The following is a 13,557-nucleotide window of genomic DNA, read 5'->3' on the forward strand; positions in this document are numbered from 1 at the left end:
TTTGAAGAGAGCTCTCAGTGTCTAGGTGACCCAGCCTTTGGTATCTGAGAAGGCAGTACAGAACTTTAACTACAGAAAATAATTGCTCAGTGCCTCTGGAACTGACTGAGGTTTCCTCTAAGACAGTTTTTTCTTCCTGATGTTGCTCATTTTATGTTTCTTAGATTTCAGTTTAGATATCAGCTCCTACCCATATAGTTTTATGGCAACCTCACTTTTTAAAAATAATGAATTTGTCAGAGTTGAAGCTTCATGAGGGTGTCTCTTTTGCTCACCATCTTATTCTCAGTAATCAGAATAGTGCCTGTCACCAGTAATTATATACTGAATGAATTTGTGAATCCCATTTACTTCTATCTAGTGTACAGTTTTTAATCAAGTAGTTGGAGACTCTAAGGGTGAGACTAGAAATATAAGTGCTCATTGAGTGAAAATTAGAAAATTTGGAGATAATACTCCTTCGTTTCATTTATCTCCTGACTCTACATTTCTCAAGAAATCTTGATATGGAGAGTAATATATTTAATATATGATGTTTGTAGAACTTTTAACTGCAAGGGACCTTAGACTGTAAAGCTCAGCCTTCAAATTTTAGGGCTGAGAAAACTGAGGTTTATTAGATTGTACCACTGAGTTGCTGATAGGTAATGATAACTTGTTCCGGGCCCTGCTGTCAGACTGAAAGATACAAAATTCTGTTTTATAAACAGTCACACACAGACCTTTCTTCTTTTCGTTTTATTTTCAGCTATTCCTTTAGAACTAACTATCTGAGAATTTGTACAGGTCTATTTGTAAGGATAAATGAAAGTAACTGTAAGAATTAAGAAAGGAAAATTCCTTTTTGATCAATTTTTGCCCCTTGCAATCTCTCTTCAGCCAAGAATCAAGCATAGTTAGATGTATTAGGTATTGAAAGAAAGCAAAACTTTCTTCTAAAATTTTCTAAATATTTTTTCTAAAATTGCAAAGGTGATTTTTCAGGGACCCTTCCAAAGCCTTGCACTAATGTTTATTGATAACTCTGTGTGTGTGTGTGTGTGTGTGTGTGTGTGTGTGTGTGTGACACACACACACAGTTAGGTATTTCAGAGGCTCTGAAATGTTGTGGAATGTAAAACGCCCTTCTGTTTTAGGTTAGTGTGGTCTGGGATCATCGCACTTGTGACACTTAACGTCATGGTGGCTCGGCCTTTGTAGGGCTCAGTTTGTGTCTAGTTTTGTAAATTCCGCAGTCTTCTGTTTTCTGTAACTTGTTTTCCATTTTTGTCTGTGGTTGGAAATATGCCACTCATTCATTCATGCGTTTACTCAGGTATTTTTTGAGCACTTACTGTGTGGGGCAGGCACTGTTTTAAGCACTTAGGGATATAGCAGTGAAAAAAACCCAGACCAGGTCTTCGCCCTTGTGGAGCTTAGAGGCAAGTGGGAAAGAAAGAAAGGAGCATGTGCAAGGATGGGGCTGCTAGAGTCATTATAGTCAATTTACATTTTAGGGGTCCTTGATCATAAAAATAAAGCAGAACTGGGACTTCCCTGGTGGCGCAGTGGTTAAGAATCCGCTTGCCAATGCAGGGGACGCGGGTTCGATCCCTGGTCCGGGAAGATCCCACGTGCTGTGGAGCAACTCAGACCATGTGCCTGTGCTCTAGAGCCCATGAGCCACAACTACTGAGCCCATGTGCCACAACTACTGAAGCCCTCGTGCCTAGAGCCTGTGTGCTGCAACAAGAGAAGCCACGGCAATGAGAAGCCTGCGCACCAAAACGAAGAGTAGCCCCCGCTCACCGCAACTAGAGAAAGCCCGCGTGCAGCAACGAAGATCCAACACAGTGAAAAATAAATAGATAAATTTATAAAAAAATTAAAAATCAGCATAACTTAAACTGCTTTATAAAATTGATACGCTGAAATTTAATTTTACTGTTTTTGCTTATGCTCTGATACCAAACAGGACTTTTCATAAGCTTCTTCTATCTCTGGGTCCATCTTATCATCAGTATCATCCAAGTATGACCACCCCCAGATAAATCTGTTCCATTTTCTTCATAATCTGGAAAAAAGTCTTCTCTTTCATGTAACTCTTGATATTTCTCTTGGTAATCTGGATCAGCTGCAGTGAAAGGAACACCATCAGATGTATAAAATGTTGGCTCATTCATAAAATAATTAGGATCATTTTCAGGTGTTGCTTCCCTGTATGTTGAAGTTGCATGGACTCTACCCCACTTACTTGACCAGAGTTCTACAAGCTTCAGGAGCATCTGTTTTACATCTCTGCTGCAGTTTGCATCTAGGACAACATTTTCACTTTTCTGAATAATTTCTTCCATATCAGTCTTTCCTTTTTCCTTCCAGGCATCTTCTAAAACTCACCCTGTCAACTTCAGTAATTTTACTGCACAAATTAAGTTGTCATCCATAGGATCAGAAAAGAGGGCATTCAGCAACTCCCGAAGACTGACCTGAAGAATGTCTGTCCTTGTAACCTGTCCATTTGTTCCTTTGATCTCCAGGTTAAGATAAAGTTCTCCCAGAAAGAGTACAAATGCGTGGAATCGTTTTCGAGTCACTTTATCCCCTTTTGCAGCTTGATCTTTAGTTTCATATTCAGTCCGACATCTTTGAAGTAGCAGCTGGCGGAAGTTGCCACTCTGTGGGCTAATTGTCAGATGATGGGACAGGTAATTACAGAGGTGAGCTGCCATGGAAGAGAAATTTGGGATAGATGTGGCCTGTTGATAGGTGAGATCCACAAGTTCTTGCAAAGCATCATCTGTTGTAACCCAGCCATTCAGGGTCTCCGCAAACTGTTCAATTTCAGTTTCAAAACTGCCAGGCTGCTCTGAAAGATGATTTAAAAAATCCTGAACATATTCTGACAAAGTGGGATAATCCTCACAACCATCCTCATAGGATTCTGTATAATTAGAAGAATAACTTGATGGGTAAAATTCAGGGGCGTTTACAGACAGCTTAGACAGTAATACAGGAGCTACAACCACCTGGGGTTTAGCCATTGTTGACTCCAGATCCTGCTGTGGGATATTATCCTGAGAACTAGGTGGAGCTCTCAGGGGCCTTGTTTGTTCCCTGGCGGCCCGGCCTACATGAGGTTCTCTGGAGAGAAGTCCTTACTTTTTCTTTTTAAAGCATTGCTTATACCTTTGGGATATGATGGTATAGAGGGGTTATTCTCACAAAGAAGAAAAGGCAATCAGAAAATCTTCGTCCATGAGATTAGACTAAAATGTACTGTCATTCAGTGACTGCTGAATACCTTTATGTGCCGGACACTATGGTGAAGATGGGTGCCAAAGTAATTTATCCTTGTCATGCACAGTGTGGAGGGGTTTTAGTGGTTTGTAACTTAGCGTGAACTAATTGTGTGATGAGGTTACTGATAGACCTAATGCAATCAGATGCTTCATTAGTAGAATTAGTGTTGTGTGGGAATCTTGGGAGGTGAGGTTCTGTTGTCTTACTTTGCTGGACCGTGTCTGCCGTGTTGCATTTAGTTTGGAGCTAAGGGACAAATTGGAGTCATCCCACAAGTGAGGAGCCCTGCTATTGAAGGGTCTGGCCATTTTGCAGATAAAGATTGTTGGAACATTCTCTGGGAGGAAGGATCTCTTAACCGTGTTTTTAGTTTCTGCCGTAAGGTCCATGAGGGCAGTGACTGGTCCTTGGCAGTACTGTGACATCAGTGCCTTGCCCATTGCCTGGCGTGTATTCAGTAAACAGTTGAGTCAGTGTTGATGGGAAGATGATGCTTACCTTCAAATGTTTGTCTTGTGGATGGCTTTTTAATTAGATGTATTCCTGCTATCTCCAGAGGGCAGATGGAGGCACCAGGGATCAAATATTTAGGTGGGCAGATTTCAAGCTGACATAAGAAGATCTTTGTAAAACGAATTCAGCAGTCAGATTGATTAGCCTGTTGATGTATTTGAATTCTGTTATTTTAAATGCTTGGGTAGAGGCTGCTTGAGGATTTACTAGAAAATATACCTCTTTGGATAAATTTTAGGCCAAGATGATTTCGTCTACTAAATCTGTGGCTTAAATGTATTTCATTAAAAAAATGATGTCAACTACCAAAATCTTTCTTTCTTTTCCTCTAAGTTAGACCTTTGTTGTCTTTTCAGACTAAAGCAAAGCAAAGAACTGGACTCAGAGAAGGCTTTTGTCAATGAGCAGTTGACCAGAGCTATTCTTCGTGAGAGGATATCAAATGAGGAGGAACGTGCTAAGGCAAAGCACCTGGTGAGTTTTAAAGATTTAGTGGAAAGGTCTTGTCTACAAGGAAACTTCTGATGTTTGGGAAAAGCTTGCCAACTTTCAGTGTGGATGATATTCATGTTCTCTTTGCTTAGATTTTCTTTATTTTTGCCTTTTACAAGTGGCTGACAATTTGCTAAGATTAACCATCAAAGACTTTAAGGCAGGTGTAATGAGAATTATTGAAGAAAAGATCAACACTGAGACACAGGCATCTTGCCTGAAGGGAATTGTTTGCTTGCTCCCACCCCCCTTGCTTTTGGTTTCTTTGTATTTGAAACCTCTGGGGTGAGCAGCCTAGCTTGTTTCTCTCCTTCCTGGCAACCACCAGATGTTAGCCTGGGAAGACTCCAGCAAAGGTGAGTAAAGTGTTTGGGTTTTTTTTGGCCATACCACGTGACATGTGGGATCTTAGTTCCCCAACTAGGGATTGAACCCGCACCCCCTGTATTGGAAGCGTGGAGTCTTAACCACTGGACCGCCAGGGAAGTCCCAAAGGTGAGTAAGGTTTGATCAGTCGCTTTCTGGGCTTCAGAAAGGGGAGCCATTTTTTATAAGAAAGGAGATAATTTTTTCAAAGAAAATATTTTTAAAAAATTTAATTTTAAAAAAAGATTACATAAACATGTTTAAAAATGATTATTAGTAGAAGAAAATTTAAGAGGCACCCATAAATCTATCATTCTCACGTAACCACGGTTTACACCGGGGTGTTTCCCTCTAGACAATTCTTATTCCTGGGTCTGTTACCTATTGAGGACTTTGAATAGTGCTGTACATAGTGTTTAGCATCATGAACATTTTCTGTATATAACCGAAATGTAGTTTTTAATGGCTGAACAATAGTGTTTTCTGCATGCAACATGATTGATTTAACAACTTCCCATTGTTAAATAAAAGTGCAGCCGTTCTGGGTGAAGCCTGGGGTCCTGACTACTCATCCCTCACTTTAGCCTTCCTAGAAACCCTCATATCACTTCTCTAACTTCTCAGAAGCTTTAGTGCTCATTGGAATATGGTTGGGAACTCATTGGAAAGATAAAATGTAACTATATAGTGGAGAACTTGCGATGCAAGACTCAGGGGGATGTCCCTAGTTCAGGCAGCTGGGGATCATTAACAATATAAGAAAAGAGTCAGTTTCTCTCCTGTTCTTTTCCCTTGGTCCTTTCTTTGAGAGGCTAACTTATGACCAGACGCCAATAGAGAAGATATACAAGTAAGCTGATATGTAATGAATCCATTTCTTCAGTGACTAATCCAGGATCCAGGCTGAATGGGTAGGCAGTGAAGCCAGAGCAGAGGTGATGGACTAAGAAAGGAAAGTCAAGGGACCGGTTGGTGCCATCACGAGGACACACACATTGAGTGGAACTGAGGCCAAGAGATGTGGAAGGAAAGTCATTCATTGTGAATGGGGGATAATTTCAGGATTAAAGTTGTTAGGTGTTGAGTAATTCAGTCATGACATCTGCTGTGCTCCCAAGTTTGAGGATTGTTTTGAGGAAGTTGAAAACATATCAGGCCAGTGTGTTGAAGGGTCATTCCCACGTATTTTACAGCCTCCCAATTTGAAGGCCAGGGATGGAGTGGAGAGTGTTAACAGTGCTTATGGTGGAGGATGGTTGGGGAGCAAGCTTCTCAGTTTCTAGTGGGCGGAAGACTCCTTGGTTGGCATTTTTCTTTGTGCCCCAGCTTTTGCCTCTTCTCTTTGAAGCACTCTTTTCTCTACTTTTCTCGGCCTAAATTTGAATATATTGCCTTGTTCTTTTAGTTCAGCGAGATAAGCAGATTGGGATTTTTCAAAAAGCTCATTAAATGCACACACAGGCACTTGAGATGGCATAAAAAAGGAGAGTATTCACAAGAAATGTGAAAGTATAAAAAAATTTCTTAACTAACAGTAAATAGAATATTATGTAATGTAGTTGGGTTGGAGCAGTATGTCTTCACATTTTTTCCTTGTACCTTATAAATCCTCTCTATTTCCTTGTCTGTTTTTTTGTTTTCAGGTTAAGCATAAGAAGCTGGCATTGTATATTCTGTTTTGTAGGTCTCTTCTTCACTGATTCAGGGGTTATAGGGTATGGGTGGCAAATTACTGTACTCAGAACTCCTGAATTTCAGCATCTATCATAATATTGGCTAAACAGAGCCCTCAAAGCATGTTGAGACTAAAAGTAGAATTTATGTAATAGTATTATAGCTGATTCAGAGGTTCCCGTCCTGGCTTGAGCATTCTCAGACATTTAAGTGATAGTTCATGGCCACAGCAACATGGCTGCCTACAGCAATGTAGGTACCTGGTGACTCCCAACTTATTTACCAAATTACCCCCTTTATTGTTGTTATCATTATTGTAGAAGACATGCATATTCATTGGGTAAAGATCAGAAAATAAATACAGAAATAATAAGATGAGTTAGATTACCATTATCCAGAGATAATTACTGTTAACTTTCTGGTTTATTGTTTTATATTCCTTTTCATATTACTGAGTCTGTATAAAGTATTTATATTAATATGTGTATTTGTATTTCTCCAAACATAGATAGTAGTATATATAGTTTTATGTAACTCTTACAGTAACCTTCAGATTAAAAAAATTTAGACTATATGATAAAGGTTTTTCTATACCACTAAGTATGTATTTGCATGATCACATTTAATGGTTGAATGTATTGCACTGAATTTTCCTCTAATAACATAATACAGGGATATTATAGAAAATTTAGAAAATGTAAAAGTCACTAAGGAACCACCTCATATCCATTAGGATGGCTACTATTTAAAAAAAAACAGACAATAAAAAGTATTGGCAAGGATGTTCTGGGAATGTAAAACGGTACAGCCACTTTGGAAAATAGTATGGTGGTTCCTCAAAAAGATTAAAACTAGAATCACCCTATGATTCAGCAATCCACTCTTCCGGGTTTTTATCCAAAAGAATTAAAAGCAGGACCTCAAAGAGATATTTGTACACCCTTGTCCATTGCAGTATTATTCATAATAGCCAAAAGGTGGAAGCAGTCCAAATGTCCATCCACAGATGAATGCATAAAGAGAAACGTGTTATATACATACAGTGGAGTGTCATTCAGCCTTAAAAAGGAAGGAAATTCGAACACATAATGCAACATAGATGAACCCTGGGGACATTATACTAAGTGAAATAAGCCAGTCACAAAAAGATAAATACTGTATTACTGTCCTTATATGAGGCATCTAGAGTATTCAGATTCAGAGATGGAAGACGGCGGGGTGGTTGCAAGGGGCTGAGCAGAGGGAGGAATGGAGAGCTTTGTCATCACTAGAAGTCCAGTGCGCTATCCGTTGTGCTGCAGAGCCACCTGGATCTTTTTAATGGGTATGGAGTCTCAGTTTTGCAAGATGAGAAGAGTTGTGGAGATTGGTTGTGTACCAGTGTGAATGTACTTTACACTCTGGAACTTAACACTTCTACATGGTTACAATGGTAAATTTTATATCATGTGTATTTTACTATAATTAAACCTTAGAAAAAATTACTAAGGAAATAGCATTGTTGCACGTATAGTTAATGTTTAGGGAGCATAAGGTTCTTTCTGCTACTCCGCCCCCGCCTGCCACGTAAATAGTCCAGGATTCAGATTCTTCATCCCACTATCCTGTATAACATGTGCTGTGGAACATGACTTCAAGTCTGTTTTGTCTGTTAGTGCCTTGATCCCCAGCTGTGGGAGTGGGCATCCTCAGAACCCATGACTCTTGTGAGTGTCACCCTAAGAACTGTTCTGCTCTGAGTGCTGGACCCCCATGGCTGCCATTCTTAACCCTAATATGTGGGACTCTTTTGAGTGATGGCCAAACATTGATTTGTTCCTCTTTATTTAGTACCCAAATATTGCAGCCAGCAAGAAAGTAAAGGTTGGATTTCACACATTTGAAGGAATTGGAAGGCTGTCTTTCAGTAGAACTAGGGGGAAAAAAACTGATATAATGTTAGTGCTGTGAGATAAAACTTCTCCTCCCCCTTCCCATTCTCCGCCCACGAACAGTTGACATTTAGATTGCTGTCTCCTTAGATGTGAGTCCAGGCTTTTTTCCCCCACAGTTGTTGTAGCAGCTAGCTTTGTTGAAGCTCTTTGAAGGGCAAAGTCATGATGGCCCTGTTGCTGAAGTTTTAAAATAGGATCAGATGAAAACTTGGCACTTTGGAAGAATTGCGTTAGCTGGAGAAGCCGTTACGTCCTGCTCTTGATTCAAGAAGAGTATACCAGTCCCACACTGTACCTCTCACTGACTGGTACCAATATTTTCATCAGCTGTTTCTACCCAGAGGTTTTGGAGAGGCAGTTTACTGATAACTGTATCCACATGAAAATGTTAACTAAAATTCACATGAAAGGATTGTGGCTTAGGAGCAAGAAAGCAACTCTGTAAAGAATGAAGACTAATTAAAAGGACAGAGCCAGGAAACCTGTAAAGTTAATGTGACTTGACATTTGTCTATCTTTGAGAGCTCCTACATCTAAATCTAATATTTGCTGTGTCATTAGATTTTTTTTAAAATTAAAGAGTAGGGGGTTGTGTTTATTTGACTTTGCAGTTATATTTGATTTCTTTTTAAAATGTCAGTTAAAATTTTGACTCACTCTTTCTGTCTTACTAAACAATGCTGGTTTAACATTAGTCATTTCTTGTTATAACCACAGAACTCTGTAGTATTTTTTTCTTTTTTAATATAGACTTGAAGCCACAATTTACTTACTTAAGGAAGTATTTACTTAAATATTCTGGAGCTTATAAAACTAAATGTGAAATCCAGGGAAGCCCTCCCTCACTTTTTGGACCGGTGTTTTATTGAGTGCTTACTGTATGAAAAACACGGTGCTGGATACTAAGGATGTATAAACGAAAAAGACAAAATCCATAAGGAATTAGTGCAATGTGGGAGACAGATACACGAAAAATAAGGTTGAGAAGCGCTGAGTCTGGGATTTCCCTGTGAAGGTCCAGTGGTTAAGACTTCGCCTTCTAATGTGGGGGGGTGTGGCTTCAAGCCAGGCCAAAAAAACAAAACATAAAACGGAAGCAATATTGTAACAAATTCAATAAAGACTTTAAAAATGGTCCACATTAAAAAAAAAAAGAATCTTTTTTTTTAAAAAATGTGCTAAGTCTGTGATAGAGCCATGCTACTTATATCCTTGTGAGAATCCTCACTTAAGTGAAAGCAGGGATTTACTTTCATTTAATCCATTGCTGTCTGCATTCGTTCATTCACACATTTGAGAGCCTAATGTATACCGGTGCCTGGTAAAGAGTAAAGAGTCAATAAATGCTTGCTGATGTAATAAATGAAGAATTGAATTTACTCAGGTCGTAGAAATGGGAGGAGAGGAAGTGGGGAAGACAAGAAAAGATTTCCTAGGGAAGTGGTGCCCTAGTGGAATCTTGAAATACAAGTAGGAATTGCCTGTATGGTTGAGGAGTAGGGATGGTCCAACCTACAGTATTGCAGGTAGAAGCATGGAAGCCTGGGGACACTGGGATACGACAAGGAGTTGCTGAGTGGGAAGTACAGGGTAAGGAGTGTTGAGGGATGAGGCAGAAGAAGTTAGCAGGGCTAAGGTCATGAGGAGCTTGTATGCAACCCAAAGAACCATGGACTACATACACGCAAAGGTTTGAAATGCAGTGGCAAATGCGGGCATTTTGATAGCTCTCTTTAGTGAAGTGTGAAGGATGGAATAGAAAAGGGAATGAATGGAAACAGAGATCATCCTCTTCTGTGTTCCCCTTCATCACAAATTTATAAGACACCTACTATGTGCTACATGATGTCAGTTGCTGGGGATGCAAAGATGAATTAGATTTGGTTGCTTTTCCTAAATCTCCGTCTCCAGTCAAGTATAGGGTGTGTGGGGAAGGTCATTTGTAACTTGGATTTTTTTTTCAACTTAAGTTACAATTTTTGAATTTGTAATACCTCATAGTGTTTAGAAAAAATAACACAAAAAAATTAGGGTAATTGGATGCATAAATTCAGTTTTTGCAAATTTAAGCTGCTGTTTCACCAAAATGTCACTTTTCATCCTCAGTTTCCCTTTTGTCTGAAATGCTCCAGTGAAGCAGTCAAGAAGAAGAATGGATTAATTTTGTGCTGTGTGCTTTTCAGTTCTGTGTTTTGTTTGTGCTTCAAACTGTGACAGTTGAAATTTCATGGTAAAGAGAAAAAGGTTTTGAATTTGGGTTCTGGAGGAAAATGACTAAATTAAAGGAAATAGATAAGAATACCACTGCTGCCCAAGTATAAGTGAGGTTCTGCCCAAGGGCAGAGAATACACTTGGGGTTGTAATTTTGAAATGATCAACATAGTTCATGCTCAAAAGTTCTGTGTTGAAGAAAGGTAAGGGCGATCACTTGGGGCTTTTAGTATCATTAAAATTAACCAGGTAAATGAAGTTGCAGTGTAGCACTGGTTATCCTGGGTTCTTTTGTTGGGCACTTAAAAATTCTTTTTAAAAATGTTTGCTATTTTGGACTTCCCTGGTGGTGCAGTGATTAAGAATCCAGCTGCCAATGCAGGGGACACGGGTTTGATCCCTGGTCCGGGAAGATCCCACATGCCGCAGAGCAGCTAAGCCCGTGTGCCACAACTACTGAGCTTGCGCTTTAGAGCCCACGTGCCACAACTCCTGAAGCCTGCATGCCTAGAGCCCGTGCTCCGCAACAAGAGAAGCCACAGCAATGAGAAGCCTGCACACCACAACGAAGAGTAGCCCCCGCTCGCTGCAACTAGCGAAAGCCTGCACACAGCAACGAAGGCCCAATGCAGCCATTTAAAAAAAAAAAAAAGAAAGAAAGAAAAACATTGCTATATTTTTTGGGTGCAATTTAGTAGTTCAGTTATAATCTCTATTAATGCACTCCCTCTGGTTATATATGCCCTGGGCTGGTTTTCTTGCTATAGACACAAATCCCCAATTGTTCTGACATGCATGGCATATTAATTTGCTTTGAATGCCAAAAATGAAATTAATGATTTTGAGCTTTCACTTTCGAGGACGATTTAAATATAGAATTTCTGCTTTATGTCAGAGATTTAAGCCATTTAGGCATAAGGTATTTTCCTCAATGTTATTGGTGAGAATGGGACCTAGGATCCATCTGCAAGTGCATTCTTCCTGTCTCTTGCTCAGTTCCTATCTTACCAGGAAATGTAAAGGGCAGCGGCCCTCAAGACAGGTGGGGGCAGAGGCATACAGCATCATTTTGCCTCCTGTGTAAATGTTTGGATTCAGCAGGCCATTATAGTTTCCAGGACAAAGCATCCGTATCCCATCTTCTCCCTTTATGTACTTTGTTATCTTGTGTGCTCTTTACCTCCTGTGCATGTTAAAGCAGCATTACTGTTGTCAGCTGGAATGCATACAGCCCTGTGAAGATACTGTTAGTCAAATATTCCATGGAGTGGCAGGGCACCTTCTGGTATGTTTGTTTGCCACAGTAGTAGAAAAAGAGAAACAAGTTTTGTCTCAGTATGCCAACCTCGTCTTTACGTTAAGAGCCCAGAAAGAATAGGACTGCTGTTGCAGATTTCAGTATTGCTTGTATAACGAAATCTTAACCAGATGAATGTATTTCTCAAATGTATGTAGTCAGACCCCTTCCTCATCAAGATTTGCAGGAATACCTAGGATCTTAACATTACCAAATAGCCTTAGGGAAACCTGATGTCATGCTAAACAGATATTGAAGGGCCTAGAGGAGAGAATGGCTGAGCGTTCTTTTCAGAGTGGAGATTAAATCTCACTGTCGAGGTTGGTGAGTCTGTCCAGTGAACACAATGTAGAGGTGACTGCAATTTGCTGGTGTTGCTTTTTTTGAAGGAACTATCTCAGTCTGTGAGACCTGTTGACAAAGTGATTAGAGAAGAGTTGAGTATAATGCTGTTGATGTTCTTGCCAACAAGTAGTTGTATTTATAAAGATAGCTATGAGGAGCAACTCTGCTTAGAGTGTGCTGTCTGTTGTCATTCTGAATGCACTTTAAAAATTCATCACGGGCTTCCCTGGTGGCGCAGTGGTTGAGAGTCCGCCTGCCGATGCAGGGGGCACGGGTTCATGCCCCGGTCGGGGAAGATCCCACGTGCCGCGGAGCGGCTGGGCCCGTGAGCCATGGCCGCTGAGCCTGCGTGTCTGGAGCCTGTGCTCCACAACGGGAGAGGCCACAACAGTGAGAGGTGCGCGTACCGCAAAAAAAAAAAAAAAAAAAAAATCATCAAGTTTCTTGCAAACTAGTTGGCTCAGGGCAACACCTGTTGAGTGGTGTCATATGTTGTATCCCTGCCATAAATAGCTTATTGACATCCCATCAGTTGGGTCATTATGGGTGTCAAGGTGAGGTATGGAGAGCATTGAATAAAAATCCATAGGTAGCTAAGGTGCAAAGGGCTGGTTATAATTCCATCTGTTTACAATGCCCTGGCATTTATTGTTAACTTATTTGCTTCACTGCCTGGTCTGCGATGAACTGTCATTAGGGCCTTGGAATTTTATTGAACTGACATCATAATCTCATCTCCTACTGAAGAGGCTAAGAATTATGGCCCTCAGTGTTTGCTTTAACCTGTAACAGATTAAAAGTTTAACAGAAGCATAATGAAGTCTATCAATCCTTCCAAATCCCAAAGAAGAGTTTTGCACATTATGTTTTGAATGAGACTCTAAGGCAAACGTGCTCCTTTTTTTGTTCAACAGCAATCTTTCCAGTTTGTCTCCCTGGCAAGTCTCAGAACTGTCAGTTTTTTTTTTTAATTTTATTTATTTTTGGCTGTGTTGGGTCTTCGTTGCTGCGTGCGGGCTTTCTCTAGTTGTGGTGAGCGGGGGCTTCTCTTTGTGGCATGGGTTTCTCATTGCAGTGGCTCTCCCATTGCAGAACACGGGCTCTAGGCATGCGGGCTCAGTAGTTGTGGCTCACGGGCTGTAGAGTGCAGGCTCAGTAGTTGTGGTGCACGGGCTTAGTTGCTCCACGGCATGTGGGATCTTCCTGGACCAGGGCTGGAACCCGTGTCCCCTGCATTGGTGGGCAGATTCTCAACCACTGCGCCACCGGGGAGGTCCCAGAACTGTCAGTTTTGATACAGCCTTGGAGAATTGCTTTCAGCCTGTGGTGCGTGGACCTCTAGTTTAGTGAATTCAGTAGTAAATTGAAGAGCAGTAATGTTTACTAGGTGACATACCATGTGCAGTGAGGTCTGCTTCATTTTTGTTTATTGGACAGTAAATTCT

The 13,557-nt window shown here is 40.5% G+C and overlaps 1 protein-coding gene and 1 pseudogene across 5 annotated transcripts in view; one reads left to right on the top strand and one right to left on the bottom strand.

Moving 5' to 3' along the window:
- The window catches only part of CHCHD3 (coiled-coil-helix-coiled-coil-helix domain containing 3), a 306,323-nt gene that overhangs the window by 97,140 nt on the left and 195,626 nt on the right, over nt 1-13,557 (top strand). For all 5 annotated transcript variants that reach the window (XM_049714985.1, XM_049714987.1, XM_033432428.2 and 2 more), the window contains exon 4: nt 4,149-4,266. In XM_049714985.1, coding sequence (XP_049570942.1) covers nt 4,149-4,266 — 118 coding nt within the window. The remainder of the gene's footprint in view (nt 1-4,148; nt 4,267-13,557) is intronic.
- Nucleotides 1,906-3,100, bottom strand: LOC101289563 (polyadenylate-binding protein-interacting protein 1-like; annotated as a pseudogene).

The sequence above is a fragment of the Orcinus orca genome, chromosome 9 (genome assembly GCF_937001465.1).
Source record: "Orcinus orca chromosome 9, mOrcOrc1.1, whole genome shotgun sequence".
Classification (NCBI taxonomy): domain Eukaryota; kingdom Metazoa; phylum Chordata; class Mammalia; order Artiodactyla; family Delphinidae; genus Orcinus; species Orcinus orca.